Source organism: Coregonus clupeaformis, unplaced genomic scaffold (assembly GCF_020615455.1).
Source record: "Coregonus clupeaformis isolate EN_2021a unplaced genomic scaffold, ASM2061545v1 scaf0211, whole genome shotgun sequence".
NCBI lineage: Eukaryota > Metazoa > Chordata > Actinopteri > Salmoniformes > Salmonidae > Coregonus > Coregonus clupeaformis.
In genome coordinates this window covers 257,375-284,245 of record NW_025533666.1, presented here as the reverse complement: position 1 = coordinate 284,245, position 26,871 = coordinate 257,375, and the positions used below count along the sequence as shown (strand labels likewise).

Below are 26,871 nucleotides of genomic sequence, written 5' to 3'. Positions count from 1 at the left end.
AAATGCCTATAAAAAGGTATCTAACTGATGGGATACACAAGCTACATTCCTTGCCAAATGATGACAGTTTTATCACAAATTCAAAATGGACTGGTTGATTGAAGTAGGAAAATATGTGTTCCAACAACGAGCTGCAGTTTCGGAATAATTGCATCCCGTCTATTTTCCGCGTAGGCTTCTTTGCGAACTGCTAGTGCCATTTAGAATTGGTTAGCCTTGGCTAGCTAGACAGGTTCCACACTGAAAATATGCAAAAACTTAGTTTGATAAAGACAAAGAGTGTATTTACATCAGAATCATTATGCATAGGCCTACTCACCAAACAGATGTCGTGGCCGTAATTCATCACCATGTAGTGTTCAATGTGGAATTGTTCATCCATTCAGAAAATTCCAAAGAACAGGCAGAATAATCTAAATTGAACGTCTGTATATCGAAAAGACTGCTTTTGATTTGTAACCCAGAAAGAAAAGTATCAACTTGCCCAATTGAGCCCAGTTTCAAATGATCACATAGGATTTGTTATCTGTAATGGTTATGATAAATTAGGCATTGTTGCGCACTGTTGGCATATAGGCACAGTTGAAGTCGGAAGTTTACATACACCTTAGCCACTGAGAATAACTGTTCCAGACGAGAGATGCGCATCACCTCTGTTAAATATTACATCATGATTTTACCATAAAATAGGTGGGTCTGACTGTGATAAGGGATCGGGAAATAAGTGCGTCTTGTCTGTTAAATTAACAAAACCAGGCTATGCCATTGCACAGCCATAGGCTTCTTCAAGCAAGCGCCACTACTGACGTTACTGCCTTTCTGAAGACGATATAATATAACCATTTAATATCACGGTTTCAATAAATTAATCTTAAAAGGCGTTGGCTTTTTCATTGACTGAATATACAGTACATACACATACATATACAGTACCAGTCAAAAGTTTGGACACCTACTCATTCAAGGGTTTTTCTTTATTTTGACTATTTTTTACATTGTAGAATAATAGTGAAGACATCAAAACTATGAAATAACACATATGGAATGTAGTAACCAAAAAAGTGTTAAACAAATCAAAATACATATTTTATATTTGAGATTCTTCAAATAGCCACCCTTTGCCTTGATGACAGCTTTGCACACTCTTGGCATTCTCTCAACCAGCTTCATGAGGTAGTCACCTGGAATGCATTTCAATTAACAGGTGTGCCTTCTTAAAAGTTAATTTGTGGAATTTCTTATCAAGCGCTATGATAAAACTGGCTCTCATGAGGACCACCACAGGAATGGAAGACCCAGAGTTACCTCTGCTGCAGAGGATAAGTTCATTAGAGTTACCAGCCTCAGAAATTGCAGCCCAAATTAATGCTTCACAGTCACATCTCAACATCAACTGTTCAGAGGGGACTGTGTGAATCAGGCCTTCATGGTCGAATTGCTGCAAAGAAACCACTACTAAAGGACACCAATAAGAAGAAGAGACCTGCTTGGGCCAAGAAACACGAGCAATGGACATTAGACCGGTGGAAATGTGTCCTCTGGTCTGGAGTCCAAATTGGAGATTTTTGGTTCCAACCGCCGTGTCTTTGTGAGAATCAGGCCTTATTCACACAGTCCCCTCTGAACAGTTGATGTTGAGATGTGTCTGTGACTTGAACTCCTTCACTCTGGCCTCCACAATCCCCCAACCTCAACCCAACTGAGATGGTTTGGGATGAGTCGGACGGCAGAGTGAAGGAAAAGCAACCATCAAGTGCTAAGCATAAGTGGGAACTCCTTCAAGACAGTTGGAAAAGCCTTCCAGGTGAAGCAGGTTGAGAGAATGCCAAGAGGGTGCAAAGCTGTCATCAAGGAAAAGGGTGGCTATTTAAAGAATCTCAAATTTAAAATATATTTTGATTTGTTTAACACTTTTCTGGTTACTACATAATTCCATATGTGTTATTTCATAGTTTTGATATCTTCACTATTATTCTACAATGTAGAAAATAGTAAAAATCCAGAAAAACCCTGGAATGAATAGGTGTGTCCAAACTTTTGACTAGTCATTTTGAGCCTATAATTGAACCCACAATTGCTGATGCTCCAGATACTCAACTAGTCTCAAGAAGGCCAGTTTTATTGCTTCTTTAAATCAGCACAACAGATTTCAGCTGTACTAACATAATTGCAAAAGGGTTTTCTAATGATCAATTAGCCTTTTAAAATGATAAACTTGGATTAGCAAACACAACGTGCCATTGGAACACAGGACTGATGGTTGCTGATTAACAATGTCTACACTGTATTTCTGATCAATTTGATGTTATTTTAAATGGACAAATGAATTGCTTTTCATTTGAAAACAAGGACATTTCTAAGTGACCCCAAACTTTTGAACGGTAGTGTGTGTGTGTGTGTATATATATATATATATATATATATATATATATATATATATATATATATATATACACACACAAACACACATACCGTGAGGGAAAAAAGTATTTGATCCCCTGCTGATTTTGTACGTTTGCCCACTGACAAAGAAATGATCAGTCTATAATTTTAATGGTAGGTTTATTTGAACAGTGAGAGACAGAATAACAACAACAAAAAACATAAAAACGCATGGCAAAAATGTTATAAATTGATTTGCATTTTAATGAGGGAAATAAGTATTTGACCCCCTCTCAATCAGAAAGATTTCTGGCTCCCAGGTGTCTTTTATACAGGTAATGAGCTGAGATTAGGAGCACACTCTTAAAGGGAGTGCTCCTAATCTCAGTTTATTACCTGTATAAAAGACACCTGTCCACAGAAGCAATCAATCAATCAATCAATCAATCAGATTCCAAACTCTCCACCATGGCCAAGACCAAAGAGCTCTCCAAGGATGTCAGGGACAAGATTGTAGACCTATACAAGGCTGGAATGGGCTACAAGACCATCGCCAAGCAGCTTGGTGAGAAGGTGACAACAGTTGGTGCGATTATTCGCAAATGGAAGAAACACAAAATAACTGTCAATCTCCCTCGGCCTGGGGCTCCATGCAAGATCTCACCTCGTGGAGTTGCAATGATCATGACAACGGTGAGGAATCAGCCCAGAACTACACGGGAGGATCTTGTCAATGATCTCAAGGCAGCTGGGACCATAGTCACCAAGAAAACAATTGGTAACACACTACGCCATGAAGGACTGAAATCCTGCAGCGCCCGCAAGGTCCCCCTGCTCAAGAAAGCACATATACAGGCCCGTCTGAAGTTTGTCAATTAACATCTGAATTATTCAGAGGAGAACTGGGTGAAAGTGTTGTGGTCAGATGAGACCAAAATCGAGCTTTTTGGCTTAAAATCAACTCGCTGTGTTTGGAGGAGGAGGAATGCTGCCTATGACCCCAAGAACACCATCCCCACCGTCAAACATGGAGGTGGAAACATTATGCTTTGGGGGTGTTTTTCTGCTAAGGGGACAGGACAACTTCACCGCATCAAAAGGGACAATGGACGGGGCCATGTACCGTAAAATCTTGGGTGAGAACCTCCTTCCCTTAGCCAGGGCATTGAAAATGGGTCGCGGATGGGTATTCCAGCATGACAATGACCCAAAACACACGGCCAAGGCAACAAAGGAGTGGCTCAAGAAGAAGCACATTAAGGTCCTGAGTGGCCTAGCCAGTCTCCAAACCTTAATCCCATTGAAAATCTGTGGAGGGAGCTGAAGGTTCGGGTTGCCAAACGTCAGCCTCGAAACCTTAATGACTTGGAGAAGATCTGCAAAGAGGAGTGGGACAAGATCCCTCCTGAGATGTGTGCAAACCTGGTGGCCAACTACAAGAAACGTCTGACCTCTGTGATTGCCAACAAGGGTTTTGCCACCAAGTACGAAGTAATGTTTTGCAGAGTGGTCAAATACTTATTTCCCTCATTAAAATGCAAATCAATTTATAACATTTTTGACATGCGTTTTTCTGTTTTTTTTGTTGTTATTCTGTCTCTCACTGTTCAAATAAACCTACCATTAAAATTATAGACTGATCATTTCTTTGTCAGTGGGCAAACGTACAAAATCAGCAGGGGATCAAATACTTTTTTCCCCCTCACTATATAATAATAATAATAATAATATGCCATTTAGCAGACGCTTTTATCCAAAGCGACTTACAGTCGTGCGTGCATACATTTTTGTGTATGGGTGGTCCCGGGGATCGAACCCACTACCTTGGCGTTACAAGCGCCATGCTCTACCAGCTGAGCTACAGAGGACCACATGTATGTATGTATGTATGTATGTATGTATGTATGTATGTATGTATGTATGTATGTATGTATGTTTATATGTATATATATATATACATACATACATACATACATACCTACACACACACATACACACACACACGGCAATTTAGCAATTAGGATTTGTTATCTGTAATGGTTATGATAAATTAGGCATTGTTGCGCACTGTTGGCATATAGGCACAGTTGAAGTCGGAAGTTTACATACACCTTAGCCAAATACATTTAAACTCAGTTTTTCACAATTCCTTAACTTGGGTCAAACGTTTTGGGTAGTCTTCCACAAGCTTCCCACAATAAGTTGGGTGAATTTTGGCCCATTCCTCCTGATAGAGCTGGTGTAACTGAGTCAGGTTTGTAGGCCTCCTTGCTCGCACATGCTTTTTCAGTTCTGCCCACACATTTTCTATAGGATTGAGGTCAGGGCTTTGTGATGGCCACTCCAATACCTTGACTTTGTTGTCCTTAAGCCATTTTGCCACAACTTTGGAAGTATGCTTGGGGTCATTGTCCATTTGGAAGACCCATTTGCGACTAAGCTTCAACTTCCTGACTGATGTCTTGAGATGTTGCTTCAATATATCCACATAATTGTCCTTCCTCATGATGCCATCAATTTTGTGAAGTGCACCAGTCCCTCCTGCAGCAAAGCACCCCCACAGCATGATGCTGCTCTTTGGCTTGCAATAACCCCCTTTTTCCTCCAAACATAACGATGGTCATTATGGCCAAACAGTTATATTTTTGTTTCATCAGACCAGAGGACATTTCTCCAAAAAGTACGATCTTTGTCCCCATGTGCAGTTGCAAACCGTAGTCTGGCTTTTTTATGGCGGTTTTGGTGGCTTCTTTCTTGCTGAGCGGCCTTTCAGGTTATGTCGATATAGGACTTGTTTTACTGTGGATATAGATACTTTTGTACCTTTTTCCTCCAGCATCGTCACAAGGTCCTTTGCTGTTGGTCTGGGATTGATTTGCACCAAAGTATGTTCATCTCTAGGAGACAGAACGCGTCTCCTTCCTGAGCAGTATGACGGCTGCATGGTCCCATGGTGTTTATACTTGCATACTATTGTTTGTACAGATGAACGTGGTACCTTCAGGCGTTTGGAAATTGCTCCCAAGGATGAACCAGACTTGTGGAGGTCTACCATTTTTTTTCTGAGGTCTTGGCTGATTTCTTTTGATTTTCCCATGATGTCAAGCAAAGAGGCACTGAGTTTGAAGTTAGGCCTTGAAATACATCCACAGGTACACCTCCAATTGACTCAAATGATGTCAATTAGCCTATCAGAAGCTTCTAAAGCCATGACATCATTTTCTGGAATTTTCCAATCTGTTTAAAGGCACAGCCAACTTAGTGTATGTAAACTTCTGACCCACTGGAATTGTGATACAGTGAATTATAAGTGAAATAATCTGTCTGTAAACAATTGTTGGAATAATTACTTGTGTCATGCACAAAGTAGATGTCCTAACCGACTTGCCAAAACTATAGTTTGTTAACAAGACATTTGTGGAGTGGTTGAAAAACGAGTTTTAATAACTCCAACCTAAGTGTATGTAAACTTCCGACTTCAACTGTAAATGCACACATTTCTTTCCAGTGCGGGCCTTGTGTTCTAAAAATAGATAATACAAAAATTATGCAAGTACTCAAACAGTTTTTAAAAAAGTCAAATGCCCATCCATAACGCAAGCACGCAGGCACACACACCAGTACCAGTCTCAGCCTCTGAGCTGAGTACAGTGCAGAAGTAGGCCAAGTTATTTAGGGCAGGGCGCTCACCCTCAGCCTTAACCCACCACTGTCTGTTACTGCCACAGTCTGCACTCTGGCACATAATCTACACACACAGCACAGCTAACTATGTAGGGATGAGAGAAGAGAGAGAGAAATGGGGATGGGGGATGTAGAAAGAAAGAGTGCAAGAGAAAGATGGGATCAGAGAGAGCCAGAGAGATGGGTGAAAACTAACAGCCAGCAGGACAGAAGTCTTGGGGCACCTTCATGGGCATGGCCATTCATACAGTAGAGCTAGGGATTCCCCACCAGTAACACACCTCTATCCAAAAATACCCTGGTCCATCTTCTCTCTATTACACCACCCAGAGCTCTCTCCTCCCCTCCCGTCCTCTGCCAGCTGGTCCTGGTCCAATTAAAGACCTGCCTAAACTCCTCTACCTCCCTGTGTCCTCAGGGTATGGCCCTGCTCCACATGAAACTGATAGGGGCTGAGCATGACAGGCATCAGATGGGCTTACCTGCAGAGAGAGAGATGAGGTGAGCAGGTGCTAGCCCTCCATACCTCTTTGTCTTGACTTGTCCTACAGCCTGCCCTGTAGGCCATGTGGTGAGGGGTGTGCTTTTGTTTTTGGTGAGGGGGGGTGGAGAGGTAGTTACAGGTCACCAAGTCAGTTAAAGCCTGACTTTCACTACACTGAGAATCGCTGTGTGGAACTGGAAACAGGTGACCCTTTACGCACACACACACACACGCACACAACCACACACCTTGGAGACAACAGTGCAGCACAACAGGGAACAAGAGTTTAAATGCAGTACCATACTGTCCATAACCCTGAGACGAAACCACGCCAATTCATTGCCATGACAACTATACAGCGCCCCCCTAACCTACCACCCACTTCCCCTCAATGAATACACCCCCACCACCTGTGCAACTGAGACCAACTTAGTCGGAAATGCAAGGCTTTTGTGGAGAGAGAGAGAGGAGAGTCTTTGTGAAGTCAGTTCAATACCTCAGCAGTACCCTTGTGAAGGGAGTCCCAGTGCTGTCTATAAGCTGGCTGGAGGGAGAGGATTGCATCAGTTCTTTCCCTCTTGTTAAAGGCAGTGTTGGCATGTAGAACACCTTGCTAATGAGTCTTCCAGCTCAGAGCAAAGAGTTGGCACAGATAGAGGAGAGGAGGAGGAGAGAGAGAGGCTGCCCTTCTCTTGCCTGGTGTCAACATGCCCACGGCTGCATCCACAACTACCATCTACAATGAGACAAGGCTTTCAATATTCACCTCCACTGTAGCAAACGGGGTGGTGAGTGTGTGTTGGTTGTCTATATATATATATATATATATATATATATACAGTGGGGGAAAAAAGTATTTAGTCAGCCACCAATTGTGCAAGTTCTCCCACTTAAAAAGATGAGAGAGGCCTGTAATTTTCATCATAGGTACACGTCAACTATGACAGACAAAATGAGATTTTTTTTTCCAGAAAATCACATTGTAGGATTTTTTTATGAATTTATTTGCAAATTATGGTGGAAAATAAGTATTTGGTCAATAACAAAAGTTTCTCAATACTTTGTTATATACCCTTTTTGGCAATGCCACAGGTCAAACGTTTTCTGTAAGTCTTCACAAGGTTTTCACACACTGTTGCTGGTATTTTGGCCCATTCCTCCATGCAGATCTCCTCTAGAGCAGTGATGTTTTGGGGCTGTCGCTGGGCAACACGGACTTTCAACTCCCTCCAAAGATTTTCTATGGGGTTGAGATCTGGAGACTGGCTAGGCCACTCCAGGACCTTGAAATGCTTCTTAAGAAGCCACTCCTTCGTTGCCCGGGCGGTGTGTTTGGGATAATTGTCATGCTGAAAGACCCAGCCACGTTTCATCTTCAATGCCCTTGCTGATGGAAGGAGGTTTTCACTCATAATCTCACGCTACATGGCCCCATTCATTCTTTCCTTTACACGGATCAGTCGTCCTGGTCCCTTTGCAGAAAAAACAGCCCCAAAGCATGATGTTTCCACCCCCATGCTTCACAGTAGGTATGGCGTTCTTTGGATGCAACTCAGCATTCTTTGTCCTCCAAACACGACGAGTAGATTTTTTATCAAAAAGTTCTATTTTGGTTTCATCTGACCATATGACATTCTCCCAATCCTCTTCTGGATCATCCAAATGCACTCTAGCAAACTTCAGACGGGCCTGGCTTAAGCAGGGGGACACGTCTTGCACTGCAAGATTTGAGTCCCTGGCGGTGTAGTGTGTTACTGATGGTAGGCTTTGTTACTTTGGTCCCAGCTCTCTGCAGATCATTCACTAGGTCCCCCTGTGTGGTTCTGGGATTTTTGCTCACCGTTCTTGTGATCATTTTGACCCCACGGGGTGAGATCTTGCGTGGAGCCCCAGATCGAGGTAGATTATCAGTGGTCTTGTATGTCTTCCATTTCCTAATAATTGCTCCCACAGTTGATTTCTTCAAACCAAGCTGCTTACCTATTGCAGATTCAGTCTTCCCAGCCTGGTGCAGGTCTACAATTTTGTTTCTGGTGTCCTTTGACAGCTCTTTGGTCTTGGCCATAGTGGAGTTTGGAGTGTGACTGTTTGAGGTTGTGAACAGGTGTCTTTTATACTGATAACAAGTTCAAACAGGTGCCATTAATACAGGTAACGAGTGGAGGACAGAGGAGCCTCTTAAAGAAGAAGTTACAGGTCTGTGAGAGCCAGAAATCTTGCTTGTTTGTAGTTGACCAAATACTTATTTTCCACCATAATTTGCAAATAAATTCATTAAAATCCTACAATGTGATTTTCTGGATTTTTTTCTCTCAATTTGTCTGTCATAGTTGACGTGTACCTATGATGAAAATTACAGGCCTCTGAAATATTTTTAAGTGGGAGAACTTGCACAATTGGTGGCTGACTAAATACTTTTTTTCCCCACTGTATATATGTGTGTGTGCTACACAGTGTATTGAAATAATTTTAAATGTGATACAGGTGCAACTTCCGGTTGGGGGAGAGAAAGTGCAAAACAAGCCTGTTTGTGTGTGTACAGTAAGTGCATGCGAGAGTGTCAGTGTTCAACTCTGAATCTCCATCAGTGTGTGGAAGTATGTATATGTGTTAGATAGACTATGAGGACGTATCTTTGGGCGCATATGTGCGTTTGAAGTGCACATTCTCTCGGGGGGTTAGAGAGTCTGCCCAGCTACAGGAGGAAGTGCTCTGGTGCTCTGCTCCAATCAAAGGCCTGTGTTCTAGTCAGGTGACCTGTGTTCTAGTCAGGTGACTTGGGCAGCACTCCAGTGTTGTGAATCAGATGAAAACAACCTTAAATGAGGCCCACACTCATTCAGTCAGCCAGTTCAACCAGCCAGTCAGTCTAACCAGCTGCCTGGCCCTGACTGTGGAGCGGAAGGGGCTGAAAGGAAAGAGGTGGTCCCCAATTAAGAAAAACAGCCATTATAAGAATCAGGGACAGATGGAGAATGCATGGAAGTGTGTTAAAGTGAGTGTGTGTGGGAAGAGTGGGGAGTTTATGTGAAGGACAACTACAAAATAAAACAAATTAAACTTTGTATAAATAAACACACTGATACACACTGATAGATATATTTAAAGTTAAACCAAAATGGAAGACAATCGGGCCCTGGTTTGAAATGTGTTTGGAGGAGATACAACTTTTATGCAATCCATCACATGATTCTCCTCCATGTAAATACAAAAAGCCATTCAAACAAAGAAGAGTGAGGTACAACATTACAGCAGGGGTGACAAACTCATTTTGCTTCGGGGGCCGCATCCGGTCTTCAACGAGGGCCGGAGGGCCACACTGAAAGATAGTCATTTTTTCGATGTTCCCTGACTGTCTAGATTTCATTTAGGTGATTATTAGCGAGCTGGACAGTCAAACTGTATGACTGTAGGTCCATTATCATTTCTACACAGTTCGAATTTGGTTTTAGTCATTTTAAAGTATATTGAGTTATTATTATTTTTACTCAAACCACTGGCCTGCAGGCCGTATGTTTGATATCCCTGATAGCCCTGATACCCCTGACACACCAACAGAGTCTCACTACTGAGAGGTATAACGGTTCCAACCTGTTGTTTTTCCTCTTCTTTTTTTTGCTACATTCCCCAATCTCTCCCTAAAGCCTTGTGCCCACACAGACCAGACAGACTGCCTCAGCCTCTAACCCCCCCATGCTAAACCCTAAAGGCTCAGACAAGCCACAACTGTCATTAAGAACAAACACACAGAGTTAGACCTTTCAAGACACAGAACATGAAGATATATACCTAAGAGCTGGTGAATGCCTAGCAGCCAGAAGCCACAGGACAATGTCTCTCATCCTAAACTGCTAGTACCACCATTCATCGGACCTTGCTTGATTGACTACACTAATGGACAGAATACATAAGACAGTCATACCATCTCGTTGTGTCAGAACCCCCCTCAGGCAGAGTGTAGCACTGTGGGGTTTCTCCAGAGCCCGCCCACCCGCTCAGTTGCCCTTCTGTCTGTCCGGTACACACGGATCTGATGGCAGCTGGCCGGCCACGGCGGCCATTTTGATATGGGACAGACAGGCCTTCTCTAGGCTTTATCAGTCAGGAGGAGGTCAGAAATAGATAGAATGAAGGAGCTGTTTTCTGTAAGGCCAGTTAGCACCAGGCTCTCTGTGTCTAACAGACCACTCTGTTGAGAATCAATACAACCAGGCAAGCGAGAGAGAGCGAGAGCGAGGAAGAAAGAGAGGGGGGGAGGAGAGCAACATCTGACTAAGCTAAAGCCTACCACCCCACACAAACATGAGTGGTGTGTCACACGGGAAACCTATCAGGACACATCGAACACGCATGACATGTGTGCCATTGGACATGTGTGCGTTCCTGTGTAGACCTATGACTCCTAGCCATCTACTGGTCGCCTTCCTGGTTTAGATAGTGTAACTCAGAAAAGACTCCTGCATGTCTAGCTAACCCTCTCTAGGGATAGAGCTGCAGACTCATTTTGAAAGACCTAAAAGCCAGCAAAGCACACTTGTTCTCTACACACTACATAGACATAATACTGTAATGGCTTCTTCAGACCCAATGAAACAATGCGAGCCTTGCACAATAGCATTGTGGACTTCAAAGTTGAATCTGTGAAGAAACTATCCAGTTAGCTGTCAAACCGACATAGAGGAAATAGTGTTTTCACAAAAACACACTCAAAAAGATCAGTGCTGTCACTGTCTCTGGGAGCTAGAATGGCCGTCTATTTACCCCACTGTATGAATTTATTAGTCATCAGACCGCTCTATGAACACATACTGAGTGCATTGTATAACAATCTGTCTCCTCACAGGGGACATAAAGATGCTTATGGTTTGGAAATTAATGAGTTTGAAGGCGATCAGGACAAACAAGCAGCTGGTGCTTGTGATAATTGTATTTTGTTGGAGGCACGCAAGCGAAGAACAACGCTTGGCCCTTATTGATCAGGTCTCAACTCCCTTCACTGCGTCTTCATTTTCCTATCATATGGGGGAGTGGGTGGGCATGGTGCACGGAGGGGGGGGCACAAGCTAGGAAGCCAGGAGGTCTAGCTGGGTAGATGGAAGGACCAAAGCTAGCTAAATAAATCAGGGGGACAAGTTAAAAAGGGGGAGGGGGTAAGAGGACAAGATCTAAATGAGGGGGTAAAGTTGCCTCCCAGTCACATCATGGCCATAAGCTGCTCATTAGACATGGCTATGCATGGCTGGATAATGGGCCAGCCAGCCAGCTGACCTGAGGGCAGTCAGAGGGGGGTCAAGTCAATCTGGGGCCAAAAGCCAGGTCTCTCCCTCTATCTCTCTCTTTCACCCCCCCCCCTCCTCTTCATTCTCATGGACACAGCCCAGGCCTTGCATTCCACAGTGAGGGCTCGTCCACTACTGCCAGAGCGGAGGGAGAGGAGAGAGGTGGACCGCTGTGTGTTTTGCAGCTTTTTCCACCTTTCACAGCAGGCTGCCAGGGGGCTAAGCAGTAGGCCGAGCCTCTGTGCTTGGGTGGCCGGGCTCTGGGAAGGAAAGGAGAACTGCAGTCTCTCTATTAAACTCTTGTTTAGGGTGAGTCGAGCCAGCGTTTCAGTACTCAGTAGCAGTGACTTCATCTGGGTAGAATGTCTGTATGTTCATGAAGGATCTACACCTGGAGCAGGTAATGATGGGAAACTAGGTGTTAACCACAAACAGTGTGTAAATTAGCTAACGACATGGACTGGTGTGCACGACATTACTGTGAGAAGGAGCAATCCAGTGTTTAATTTACGCTTTCTCTCCGGTTTTTTTTAAAGACACCACCAGGGATGATGGTTTGAATCAGCAGAGGGTGGAAATGAAAGTCAGGTGAAAGGTGAGAATCAGGCCTTACTTCTAGCCAGACTTCTAGTACCTTTAAGTTGCTGTAAGTGAGTGCAGGCGCCCACTACAAACTACACGGACACTGCATCGCATCACACCTCCCACCATGGATCATAACCCTATTCCTCACTCGCTCCCTCATCTTCCTCCTCTTGTAGACCTAGGGCAGTGGAGGAGGAGGTGGTGGAGGGTCAGGGCAGGGGGAGATCTCTAAAGCAGCCAGATCCTGCAGAGTCAAGCCAACATCCCCCTGGCCCATCTGTAAAGTGCTGCAACACTGTCTCTCTGTCTTTTCCAGTATTTACTCTGATGTACGGTATTAATGCCCAACCCAAACATCCGCCTGATAAAAGCCCTCGGTCCCGGAGAGAGAAGGAGGAGAAGAAGAAGCCACAGTTCAATAAGCAAGCTCAGCCAACCCCACCTAGGTGCTTCAAATGAATGGAAAAGATAGACTGACACAGAACCTTCCTTCCACCATGATCCGAAAATGTACACTGGACTTTTCCCTTGTAAACTTAATGATAGCTACGGGAGCTGATCTTGAGATGCAGCCATAAAGGAATGGGTTATGCATAGGTGTGGGTGAGGCACATATGTACACTACCGGTCAAAAGTTTTAGAACACCTACTCATTCAAGGGTTTTTCTTTATTTTTACTATTTTCTACATTGTAGAATAATAGTGAAGATGTCAAAACTATGAAATAACACATATTGAAAATCAGGTAGTAACCAAAAGTGTCAACAAATCAAAATATATTTTAAATTTGAGGTTCTTCAAATAGCAACACTTTGCCTTGACAGCTTTGCACACTCTTGGCATTCTCTCAACCAGCTTCACCTGGAATGCTTTTCCAACAGTCTTGAAGGAGTTCCCGCATATGCTGAGCACTTGTTGGCTGCTTTTCCTTCACTCTGCCGTCCAACTCATCCCAAACCATCTCAATTCGGTTGAGGTCGGGGGATTGTAGAGGCCAGGTCATCTGATGCAGCACTCCATCACTCTCCTTCTTGGTAAAATAGGCCTTACACAGCCTGGAGGTGTGTTGGGTCATTGTCCTGTTGAAAAACAAATGATAGTCCCACTAAGCCCAAAACATATGGGATGGCGTATCACTGCAGAATGCTGTGGTAGCCATGTTGGTTAAGTGTGCCTTGAATTCTAAATACATCACAGACAGTGTCACCAGCAAAGCACCCCCACACCAATACACCTCCATGCTTCACGGTGGGAAATACACATGCGGAGATCATCCATTCACCCACACGCGACTCACAAAGACACGGCGATTGGAACCAAAAATCTCCAATTTGGACTCCAGACCAAAGGACAAAATTCCACCGGTCTAATATCCATTACTCGTGTTTCTTTGCCCAAGCAAGTCTCTTCTTCTTATTGGTGTCTTTAGTAGTGGTTTATTTGCAGCATTTCGACCATGAAGGTCTGATTCAAACACAGTCTCCTCTGAACATTTGATGTTGAGATGTGTCTGTTACTTGAACTCTGAAGCATTTATTTGGGCTGCAATTTCTGAGCCTGGTAACTCTAATTAACTTATCCTCTGCATCAGAGGTAACTCTGGGTCTTCCATTCCTGTGGCGGTCCTCATGAGAGCCAGTTTCATCATAGCGCTTGATGGTTTTTGCGACTGCACTGACCTTTTCAGTATTGACTGACCTTCATGTCTTACAATAATGATGGACTGTCGTTTCTCTTTGCTTATTTGAGCTGTTCTTGCCATAATATGGACTTGGTCTTTTACCAAATAGGGCTATCTTCTGTATACCACCCCTACCTTGTCATAACACAACTGATTGGCTCAAACGCATTAAGAAGGAAAGAAATTCCACAAATTAACTTTTAAGAAGGCACACCTGTTAATTGAAATGCATTCCAGGTGACTACCTCATGAAGCTGGTTGAGAGAATGCCAAGCGTGTGCAAAGCTGTCATCAAGGCAAAGGGTGGCTTTTTTGGTTACTATATTACAGTCGTGGTCAAAAGTTTTGAGAATGACACAAATACTAATTTTCACAAAGTCTGCTGCCTCAGTTTTGATGATGGCAATTTGCATATACTCCAGAATGTCATGAAGAGTGATCAGATGAATTGCAATTAATTGCAAAGTCCCTCTTCGCCATGAAAATGAACTTAATCCCCAAAAAACATTTCCACTGCATTTCAGCCCTGCCACAAAAGGACCAGCTGCCATCATGTCAGTGATTCTCTCGTTAACACAGGTGAGAGTGTTGACGAGGACAAGGCTGGAGATCACTCTGTCATGCTGATTGAGTTAGAATAACAGACTGGAAGCTTTAAAAGGAGGGTGGTGCTTGAAATCATTGTTCTTCCTCTGTTAACCATGGTTACCTGCAAGGAAACACGTACTGTTATCATTGCTTTGCAGAAAAAGGGCTTCACAGGCAAGGATATTGCTGCTAGTAAGATTGCACCTAAATCAACCATTTATCGGATCATCAAGAACATCAAGGAGAGAGGTTCAATTGTTGTGAAGAAGGCGTCAGGGCGCCCAAGAAAGTCCAGCAAGCGCCAGGACCGTCTCCTAAAGTTGATTCAGCTGCGGGATCGGGGCACCACCAGTGCAGAGCTTGCTTAGGAATGGCAGCAGGCAGGTGTGAGTGCATCTGAACGCACAGTGAGGCAAAGACTTTTGGAGGATGGCCTGGTGTCAAGAAGGGCAGCAAAAAAGCCACTTCTCTCCAGGAAAAACATCAGGGACAGACTGATATTCTGCAAAAGGTACAGGGATTGGACTGCTGAGGACTGGGGTAAAGTCATTTTCTCTGATGAATCCCCTTTCCGATTGTTTGGGGCATCCGGAAAACACCTTGTCCGGAGAAGACAAGGTGAGCACTACCATCAGTCCTGTGTCATGCCAACAGTAAAGCATCCTGAGACCATTCAGGTGTGGGGTTGCTTCTCAGCCAAGGGAGTGGGCTCACTCACAATTTTGCCTAAGAACACAGCCATGAATAAAGAATGGTACCAACACATCTTCCGAGAGCAACTTCTCCCAACCATCCAAGAACAGTTTGGTGACGACCAATGCCTTTTCCAGCATGATGGAGCACCTTGCCATAAGCCAAAAGTGGTAACTAAGTGGCTCGGGGAACAAAACATTGACCTTTTGGGTCCATGGCCAGGAAACTCCCCAGACCTTTATCCCATTGAGAATTTGTGGTCGATCCTCAAGAGGCGGGTGGACAAACAAAAACCCACCAATTCTGACAAACTCCAAGCATTGATTATGTAAGAATGGGCTGCCATCAGTCAGGATGTGGCCCAGAAGTTAATTGAAAGCATGCCAGGGTGGATTGCAAAGGTCTTGAAAAAGAAGGGTCAACACTGCAAATATTGACTCTTTGCATAAACTTAATGTAATTGTCAATAAAAGCCTTTGACACTTATGGAATGCTTGTAATTATACTTCAGTATACCATAGTAACATCTGACAAAAATATCTCATAACACTGAAGCAGCGAACTTTGTGAAGACCAATACTTGTGTAATTCTCAAAACTTTTGACCACGACTGTATGTTTTGATGACTTCACTATTACTCTACAATGTAGAAAATAGTCAAAATAAAGAAAAACCCTTGAATGAGTAGGTGTTCTAAAACTTTTGACTGGTACTGTATGTGCATCACAAACTCACGAATCTCTCTGACGATGCATCCAGTAATCTACACCCAAATCAGACTCATTCGACGTCTTTCTCTGTGTCCAAAATGGAACTTTGGATTGACATTGTATCAAACAGTGTGGGGGAACTACCTTGTAGGGTTGTGGTATCCAGATTTTCATATCGTCATACCGTCCTTCTGTCACCCCGGGATTTACTGGATTACTAGCTTGGTACACAAGGGGGCGCCAAAAAAACGCAAAAAATACCATTGGGCATCTATTACCAGAATGCTAACAAAATTAGCACAAGTAATAGCACATTTCCATGGAGGCTGCTAGCTAAATATGCTAATAAGCGCAAACGAAAATAAACTAATTGCAAAGACAGGCAATCCAGCTCATAAAGTTACACATTTATAGGTAGGAGCTAACCGAATGTCATTTTTGGTGAGTTTGGACATGCTCTGCTCGGAGAAGAGGAGGGAGGAGCAGACGGCCGAGAACAGAGATGAGAAAAAACTCAAGGAAATCAAGATAGCAGTGGCAGCTGTACAAATAACTAATCCAAAGGGCTTTGACTTCTCAAACACGGCAGAAAGCCTACACAATATGATGCCCAGTCACCTTGTTAATTTAGCCACTTACTTAGATAGCAAGTTAAACTTAAGGGTTGTGTTAACGCAGAATTCAGTGTTTTTCATGCAGGAAAAAAATATAATACATAAGAAATATCTTGCTGCGTTTTGTAAACGCAGATCTAAAATGCTTCTTATTGTAATTTCTGCTCAGCATCAGACACATTTTGTGCTTCAGTTGCACTTCTAAACAAACGGCATTCTATCACCAGGCAGCAAACTGACTGATGTGTAGCTACTTTTCTCCTCTCGGTGTAGCCAGAATATCTTTCTTCAGTAACATGCAAGATTAACTTTAAGCAAAACATTAGGAAATGTAGCTGGCTACATTCTTTATATTACAGGCCTAAACATTAGAAATATGATGCCCATGCATCGTTTTAGCAAAAAAAGACCTTGCTTTTTCATTTTAAGCTCATTTACTTGATTGGCTGGCAGTCAAATAGCGTTACACTTCTGTTGTCATCTGATGAAAATTAATCCATTTTCTGAATAGTATTGACGGTATTGAAAAACCACCCCGTGGCTATTTCCAAATACCCCGGTATACAGGGTACACCGCTCAAGCCACCAACTTCTCATCATTACATGATGACTTCCGCCATTTTGCTACTTCCTCACGTCTGACTAACATCCACCAGCTCTCTACAGCAAAGCTTTTGACCAAGCAAACAATATCAAGTTCCTTGAAAATAACCATGTCAGACTAACTACAATGAACTGAACCGTTGACCAATAATGGATTATATCGGAAAACATTCAAATGATGCCAACGCATTACAGTTGTAGAATGGACTAGACAGTTATTATGAGGGGTTATAATTGGGTTAAATCATTTACCACCATGGGAGAAATGTTAGACTTACTCGCTGACTGACAGTGTGGGTAGGATGTTTTTAGGACTAGAGAGTGTGAGACATGCATGCAGAATGTCCCATTACAACCCCTCTGGGTCTTACCCTCTAAACAAAAACAATTTTGATTATGGGATAGGCCTACTCTCTCCCTCTCCTTTCTCTCGCTCTTTCTCCCTCGCTCAATTCAATTCAAAGGGTTCTTGACACAAACCAGTGCGCCTGGCACCTACTACCATACCACGTTCAAAGGCACTTAAATCTTTTGTCCTGCCCATTCACCCTCTGAATGGCACACATACACAATCCATGTCTCAATTGTCTCAAGGCTTAAAAATCATTCTTTAACCTGTTTCCTCCCCTTCATCTACACTGATTGAAGTGAATTTAACAAGTGACATCAATAAGGGATCATAGCTTTCACCTGGACTCACCTGGTCAGTCTATGTCATGTTCTTAATGTTTTGTATACTAAGTGTAGTTTTTATTTACAATGGTGTTTGTGCTTCACTGGTTGCCCTTTTCTTGTGGCAACAGGTCACAAATATTGCTGCTGTGATGGCACACTGTGGTATTTCACCTAATAGATATGGGAGTTTATCAAAATTGGATTTGTTTTCAAATTCTTTGTGGGTCTGTGTAATCTGAGAGAATTCTCTCTCTCTCCATCGCAACAGCTGCTGTCCACACAGCTACAAAGGCACACAGCTGCCATTAGCACGTCTGAATATGATGGCCAATCAAAAAGGGCTGTAGATCGAATATACACATGCAGATCCTAACACACACACACACACACACACACACAGCTGTGGATCAGAACATATGCAAACCCCAAACACACACACAGAGACAGAGGCACTAAATGAATGTGGGATATGGAAGAAAAGCTTGGTTCAGTCCTGCCAAACTTGCAGCACGTGAGATGATTCACTAAAACCTAAGGAAGTTAAACTCAAAATGTCAAGGCCAATTTGTGTTACAGATTTTCTAAACGGCCTGGCTCCCCATTAATTACATGTTCTCACTACTGCCAGCCATGCCCGCCCTGGGCTACAACCCCCAAAGCATAGACACACACCCCCCAATACCAGGGAAACTCAGAACACTTCATTCAATCTGTGGTCTCTTCTAGCTCACCAAGAGGTGTCTCAGCAGTCTTCCAAGTATGCATTACACAGTAGTTAAACACACACACACACACACACAGGAAACTCTCTATTTTAATGACTGAGTAGGCTTTATCCACCGGCAGCCTTAGGGGCAGCCTTAGGGGCCTTCACGACGTTGGCAGTCCCTAAACAATATAATTTGATGTAACATTTCTTTACGCCCGGTTATTTATATATAGTGAAGAACATGTATAGCCTATGCATCCTCAAATGCTAATTGTTTATGTGCCAGCCCCAGAGCTAAGAAGACATTGTAGCTAGCTACTCATGGTGAAATTATTTCATATATAACCAAGATGATTCAGTCAAGGATGCCATCTGCTCTGAAGAGAAAATGGCTGCTACAGAATGTATGTTTTTAGATTTATGTACAGAGAATATCTGCTACAGTCCCTAAAAGGAAGACATCCTGTCAGCACACACCCAAATGCAGAGTGGATGGTTTTAGACAGAATGAAGATAATGACACACAACAGAAAACTCTTGGTTGCATCTTGATGTTGACATTCTGTGGATTCCTGGAGGAAGGAAGGGCCTGTATCTTCAGTAGCGGTGTGTGGGTAAAATCACCGGGGAAGCCAATCCTGAAAAATATTTCAACCTGTGTTGTGATAATTGCGTTGTTTGCTCTATTAGCTGTTATTTCATATGCCTGGACACCGTGATATATAGGCCTAAGGCCGAGACAATAAGTAGACAGTGCCAGAATAAATTCAACCACATTTGTTTCATCACAAAACTGGAGAGCAACATCTGTCCGGTGAAGTCCACAAAACATATTGCATGTAACAAACAGTTACATGCCCTAGAACCACTGCGAGTTACCGCAAGTCGCAAAGAAAACAGGAGCTGCCTCCACTATTCCTGCACCATTTCAACTTCAACATCTAATCACCTATGCTTAGTCTAATATAATGATAACTAAAAGATACCAAAAACGATTTAGTCCAATCAACGTAAGCTAAATATGATGTGGCTGTCCATGGTACTGATTTCTCTGTGTGTGTAAGTAGAAAAAAACATGTTGACTCACTCTACTTGTAGAGAAAAAATCCAATGCCATCCTCCTCTTTCATGTTGCCTAAATGGTCTATGACTCGGTCGTACAGTACTCGTTTTTGTTGTCCTAGGCTACCTAGCTAAAATACTTGCTCACTAGCCTAACTTCCTTTCATGGGCAAAGATGTGCCAGGCCAGCTAGCTAACATTAGCATCCTATATCTAGCTACATGTTGAACTTCCATCCTCTCAGGCCAGGGGCACAATGTATGAATTTACGGTTGATCAGAGTCGCCATTATAATCATTGGCCAGTACGGAGAATTAAGTAAAACCACAGGTCCAAATCCCTATCTCCATCCATGGCTAATTTAGGAAAAGGCCGATAGCCACCAGAAGACAACAACACAACGAGATGCAACAATTCAAGTTTTTATTTCTGTCAATAATGACATTTGGCTTGTGATTGGTCTGAAGCCAAACCCAAACTGGTTTCCCTTTACATTTTTTAGGGTGCGCCAGGACCATTCACAGCGGAGCTCACTCAGTTTAGCTCAACGCTAATTGGCTATTATTTTATTTTTATCAAGGGATGCCAAATGCTTGCTGGCTTCCCTTGCATTCAAATGCTACAGGCGGCAACAATGTCATACTCTTTCTGACCAGACAGCATCAGATAGATACGCTACACATACAGAGACAGAGGGGCGCTGTTACGTTCCCTCCGATGCTTTCTCCGGTGAGATACATTCAGCCTCTTGCTATTGAAGGCCGCGACCGGGAGACTCATGGCCGGCGCACAATTGGCCCAGCGTCGTCCAGGGTAGGGGAGGGAATGGCCGGCAGGGACAGAGTTGATAGAGCATGGCGTTTGCAACGCCAGGGTTGTGGGTTCGATTCCCACGGGGGGCCAGTATAAAAAAATATGTATTCACTAACTGTAAGTCGCTCTGGATAAGAGCGTCTGCTAAATGACTTAAATGTAAAAATTTAAATGAAGGAAATGTATTAAACACAGAGAGGTATTTTTTGGGGACACCTGGCTTCCCTTGGCATCCATGAAAACATGCCACTGTGTATCTTCACTCTCAACCTCTGACATGTCCTCTGATTATTACATGTTTCTATCATACCCTGCTGCTGAACAGCTATGTAGAGTAGATGGAGGTCAGCTTTGATCACTGTATGTGAACAACAAACCCGACCAGGGGATATTGACTGACTCAGTTCCACCCTAGGCCTGTGTGATCTACACTGATCCAGTCCTGGTCAGCCCAGTCATTGTATACAGTAGGGCAGGGTTCTTCAATTCCGGTCCTGGAGGGCCGAAACACTTGTTTTTTATTTCTACCTGGTAGTTAATTGCACTCACCTGGTGTCCCAGGTCTGAATTAGCCCCTGATTAGAAGGAGAGGATGAAAAACAGAGGTGTTTCGGCCCTCCAGGACCGGAATTGAAGAACCCTGCAGTAGGGTGTAGTAGTGTACACTGTGAATCCATGTGTTTGTTGGAGTGTTTCCACCCACAGAGGGCTCAATTTTACAGATAATTGTATATGTCAAATAAGTTTATGTATTTTACATTTTAGTCATTTAGCAGACGCTCTTATCCAGAGCGACTTACAGTTAGTGAGTGAATACATTTTTCATACTGGCCCCCCGTGGGAATCGAACCCACAACCCTGGCGTTGCAAGCGCCATGCTCTACCAACTGAGCTACAGGAGGCTATTTGACATATGTAATTAATTACATAATCTATATAGTGCAATTTCTTTGGCTTTGAGTTTGCACTTTTGGGACTATCCCATTATAGGCTACCAGGCAAGCTAAATCATGATCAAATTGGCCATTTGAAAGTTGTCAACCAATATATTTGACCCAGGTCTAATAGTTTTCCATTGGAATCCATGTGACCAATAAATCAGGCGACAACAGCGTGATGCAAGTCGTCTATTCTGAACAAGTCTGGACATATTTTCCCTTTCTACCAGGTAACAGCAGCTTCAAAACAACAGGATGTGATGTAGGTAGACTGCTCTATCCACTCTTCGGTGAGATGTGGAACGGGTGGCTGTAGCTGGATACTTTAGGCGCAATCTCCTCCACATCGAATCCCATGCCGAGCTGGTCGACTGTTATTACAGTGGCATGTCAACTTGTCTATCACTGCATCCGACCTGAATATACAGTAGGCCTAACTAGAATGCGCAACCGTGCACACCCAGTAGCGCACGGGGAGAAGTCTGTAAGGCGCCTATGATAGCCTAAGCATTGCCAGGGAAATGAGGGGCTGGTTTGGCTTACATGTTGTTGAGGGATAAATAAACTAACAGTTGGTAATCCTAATACAATAAAACACACGAGAAAAGCGTAAAGAAAATTAAGGGCACAGTTATATAGGTTGGCCTTTACATCTCAGCACATTCCTAATCCAGTCCAGACCGCACTGGTCCAACCGTCTATAATTGCCGCTTCTCTTGAGCAGGGAGAAAAATACATGTTTGAGCTAGTTTCCGCCTATTTCGAGTATATAGCCTATATGGTATATGAAAATCCAAACAAACCTTGTATACTTGTCCATAGGTGCCATTGCCAACCACTTCCACCAGTTCGAAAATACCAGCTGGGTCCTATAAAACGAAATGATCAAATGGTTAACATTTACCAAATAACAGTTTGTGAGAGAGGGGTGGTTTAGTATCATGGGCTACGTTATAACCCGTTAAATCAGCTGGTTGCGACCGAATTACCTCACATGCCAGAGCATTTCAAACAAAAGAATGATAGGAACTCAGCCATCTAACGGTATCCATACCAAGAACAACACATACTATTTGTGACACATTTTACCAGGGTTTATCCCATGGTGGCGTCAATAAAATTACAATAAGAGGAATTGGACAGCAAACAATGCAAATCCTCATAACATGGATTGCACTCACCCGCAAAGAGGCAAGGTCTATGTCCACTAGACTTTTAGCTGGAGACTCGTTCGCCATTTTTCAATAATAAATAGAAATTGTAACGTCTATTTTATTCCTTTCAAGTCAATTGTCTATATGCAATGCCGTATCTCATCATGGAAAGTGTTCCCTTATTCCTTGCTAATGTAATGTCGATCCAAAGCGGGGTTCTTTGTACGCTACTCCAGTCGTTGTCGATCCGACGCGGTTACTCCATATTGAGCTACGGCGGCTGCCAGTGAGCTTGATCCTCTAAATTCTCCGCCCTGCCTCGCTCTCGCTCTCCCACTCACTCCACTGTAAAGCCTCACCAACACAGGAAGCAGAATCAGTCAGTGTCTGAGAGAGAGACAGACAGACAGACAGAGAGAAAGACGCTGCAGGTGCAGGAGGGGGTGGATGGAGAGAATAATGGTGAAGAAGAGCTCCCCCAACAGAAATTAATCCAAACATGCTGAATTTATGTGCCCTGCTGCTAAACTCATAATAATGTATTTTTGAGCATTGTTGTTTTCCTGTAGTCTTCATAAAATGACATCCATGCAAGTAGACAATCTTTATTTGACCATGGGTCTGTTAATTAAATTGTATGGGGGGAGGGGGATTGAAATAGAGATCAGTGTCACCTTTTGGACTTATTCATGTTTACAATGGATAAGTAAACAGTTTATTATATTACTGTAAGGTGTAACCAAAATGTGTTTATGTGCTCCCCAGGGCTCTCTCTCTCTTCTTTCTGATGTCTGTCAGTTTGTTAGATAAGGCTTTCGGTCAGTTAACTCATCAGTCTTTAACAATTACAAATAGTTTTTGATTCAGAAAACTGAAGTTTTGTAGCCTTAGTGCAGACAATGTTTACAATGGTAGATCAGCTAAACAGCTGAATCATACTGAATCAATACATCCTCTCAAAACATTGACTTAACCAACATAATATTGACAAACCTTCTTTATAAACCTATGAAAACACCCTCCATCTTTCTCTGAGGCCTGTGCTGTAGCCAACCTCCAGCTCTCTATGTCAGATGAAGAGTTAATTAGAGCATGTGAAATGGAAGCAGTGATAAATATTTCACCACTGCCGTCAACCCTGGTATTGTTGTTGGGTTCTATCCCATTGCTTCCAACACCACTAAATATCAGCAAACTTTTTTGCAAACTCCTCTCATGTCATATGCAATGGCTGAAATGTCAGTGTTGTTTGTCCAGGCGGTGTCCCAAAGCATGGTGCTCTTCATGGGGATCAGTTGCCTACACATGCCCCATGACTCCACAAAGACAGGCCCATGAAGGCCCCAAATTATCCTGTATATAACAGTAGTCATCGCTGCTGAAGAACTAGGTTAGTCTTGCTGTCCCACCATCAACATCGCAGTACTAAAGGCTGTAACTGTGTTTATCTTGCTGCCATTGTTAAAGTGGCTCCCTATTTCTCCCGGCCACAGCTGCCTTTACAATGTGGCAATGTCACAGTTCCTCTAACTGCCAGAAATAGGACATGTAAATTATTTACTGCTGTACGTACGTCTGACTGCTGGATATGGTCTGAGCGGGCCGCTGAGGCCCTGGACTGTGGGAAAAGATATATGACAGTTTGAAGTATGTACAGTGCATTCGGAAAGTATTCAGACCCCTTCCCTTTTTCCACGTTGTTACGTTACAGCCTTATTCTAAAATGGATTAAATAAATAAAAATCTTCATAAATCTACACACAATACCCCATAATGACAAAGCAAAAACAGGTTGTTAGAAATATTTGCAAATGTATACAAATTTAAAAACAGAAATACCTTATTTACATCTGAGACTCGAAATTGAGCTCAGGTGCATCCTGTTTCCATTGATCATCCTTGAGATGTTTCTACAACTTGATTGGAGTCCACCTGTGGTAAATTCAATTGATTGGACATGATTTGGAAAGGCACACACCTGTCTATATAAGGTCCCGCAGTTGACAGTGCATGTCAGAGCAGAAACCAAGCCATGACGTTGAAGGAATTGTCCGTAGAGCGCCGAGGTACAGATCTGGGGAAGGGTACCAAAAAATTCTGCAGCGTTGAAGGTCCCCAAGAACACAGTGGCCTCCAACATTCTTAAATGGAAGAAGTTTGGAACCACAAAGACTCTTCCTAGAGCTGGCCACCCAGCCAAACTGAGCAATCGGGGGAGAAGGGCCTTGTTCAGGGAGGTGACCAAGAACCCGAGCTCCAGAGTTCCTCTGTGGAGATGCTCGAACCTTTCAGAAGGACAACCATCTCTGCAGCACTCCACCAATCAGGCCTTTATGGTAGAGTGGCCAGATGGAAGCCACTCCTCAGTAAAAGGCACATGACAGCCCGCTTGGAGTTTGCCAAAAGGCACCTAAAGGACTCTCAGACCATGAGAAACAAGATTGAACTTTTTGGCATGAATGCCAAGACCCACATCTGGAGGAAACCTGGCACCATCCCTACGGTGAAGCATGGTGAATAGATATATATTTTCACAGTAATTCTATTCAATACATTTCCTTTGCACCGTGTTCTATAGAGTTTCAATCCCTGCTGTTTTGTTGAATGTGAATTATATTTCTCTGGCATCATGTGGCTTTTATGATTAATTCACCTCAGTCAAAGGGGCATTATTGTAACATAAGAGCATTTAATTCTGCACTGTAATGCCACTTATAATGAAGTCAGTTGTTACGCTCATATGCACTAAGTGTACAAAACATTAAGAACACCTTCCTAATATTGAGTTGCACACCCTTTTGCTCTGAGAACAGCCTAAAAATGTGTCTTGGCATGGACTCTACATTTACATTTTAGTCATTTAGCAGACGCTCTTATCCAGAGCGACTTACAGTTAGTTAGTGCATACATTTTCATACTCTACAAGGTGTCGAAAGTGTTCCACGGGGATGCTGGCCCATGTTGACTCCAATGCTTCTCACAGTTGTGTCAAGTTGGCTGGATGTCCTTTGGGTGGTGAGCCATTCTTGATACACATGGGAAACTGTTGAGTGTGAAAAACCCAGCAGTGTTGCAGTTCTTGACACACTCAAACCAGTGCGCCTGGCACCTACTACCATACCCCATTCAAAGGCACTTAAATCTTTTGTGTTACCCATTCACCCTCTAAATGGCACACATACACAATATATGTCTCAAGGTTTAAAAATCCTTCTTTAACCTGTCTCTTCCCCTTCATCTACAGCAGCGGTAGGCAACCCTGTTCCTGGAGCGCCGCAGGTTCCAACTAGGCACCACACCTGACCAAATGAGCTAATTGATCAGTTCAGTGATTGCCTAAATTCAACACACCTGGTCTTCCAGGTCGGTTAAATAAAAAACATGAAGTGCCTGCGGAACTCCAGGACCAGGGTTGCCTAACCCTGATCTTAACTGATTGGAGTGGATTTAACAGGTGACATCAATAAGGGATCATAGCTTTTACCTGGATTTACCTGGTCAGTCTGTCATGGAAAGAGCAGGTGTTCCTAATGTTTTGTCCACATAGTGTATGTAATGTACCTTTAATGCCAAAACCCCATTACAATGATCTCACTTTCCAAATTGCATCCCCTCACAGAATCGAAATTGACAATCTGGGAAGTAAACAGTTCCTCGGTTCCTAAACATTTCCTCATCACTCAGTCTGTGTGATTTCTCTCATGTAAGCAGGTCCAATTATGCCCATAACAAAATCTCTCATCAACCATTGCAGCCTATAAAAGTACAGTAAAGTTCAATATTTGCGCATCCAAATAATATTTAAACATTGTCTGTCCTAACATCCTTATACCTCCCCTACACTAGAGCTGTTTGGGTAAACAGAAGAGATTCACCTCCGGGTGTGTGAGTAGGAGGTGAGGTGGTGTGTGTCGATCAGGTCAGACCAGTGCCAAGCAAGAGAAATTAGCCTGGGGTAAAACAGCCTAGCACTGGTGTGTGTTTGCCTACTTGCCTCAGGGGCGCAAAAGTGGAAAACAAGAGCAGACACATTGAAGAGGAGGGAGGTACAGACTTGAGAGTGCAAATGAAAGGACACTCGAAGCAGAGCGATTCAATTCTTCCTGTTTATACAGCATTACAGTTAACCACCTTTACAACCTGTGGTGTCTGATAACCGTCACACTGTGCTTGTACAGACACATTGCTTCCTCCTCCGGCCACAGAGAAAAGCAGAA

The 26,871-nt window shown here is 43.2% G+C and overlaps 1 protein-coding gene across 11 annotated transcripts in view; it reads right to left on the bottom strand.

Annotated features, from left to right (window-relative positions):
- Positions 1–22,983, bottom strand: part of LOC121571764 (mitogen-activated protein kinase kinase kinase kinase 4) — a 109,959-nt gene extending 86,976 nt beyond the window's left edge. For all 11 annotated transcript variants that reach the window (XM_041883427.2, XM_041883432.2, XM_041883428.2 and 8 more), the window contains exons 1-2: positions 22,682–22,983; positions 22,304–22,369 (exon numbers count right to left, since the gene is read on the bottom strand). In XM_041883427.2, the coding sequence (XP_041739361.1) occupies positions 22,304–22,369; positions 22,682–22,738 (123 nt within the window). In that variant the 5' untranslated portion in view covers positions 22,739–22,983. The remainder of the gene's footprint in view (positions 1–22,303; positions 22,370–22,681) is intronic.
- Between the last annotated feature and the right edge of the window lie 3,888 nt (positions 22,984–26,871).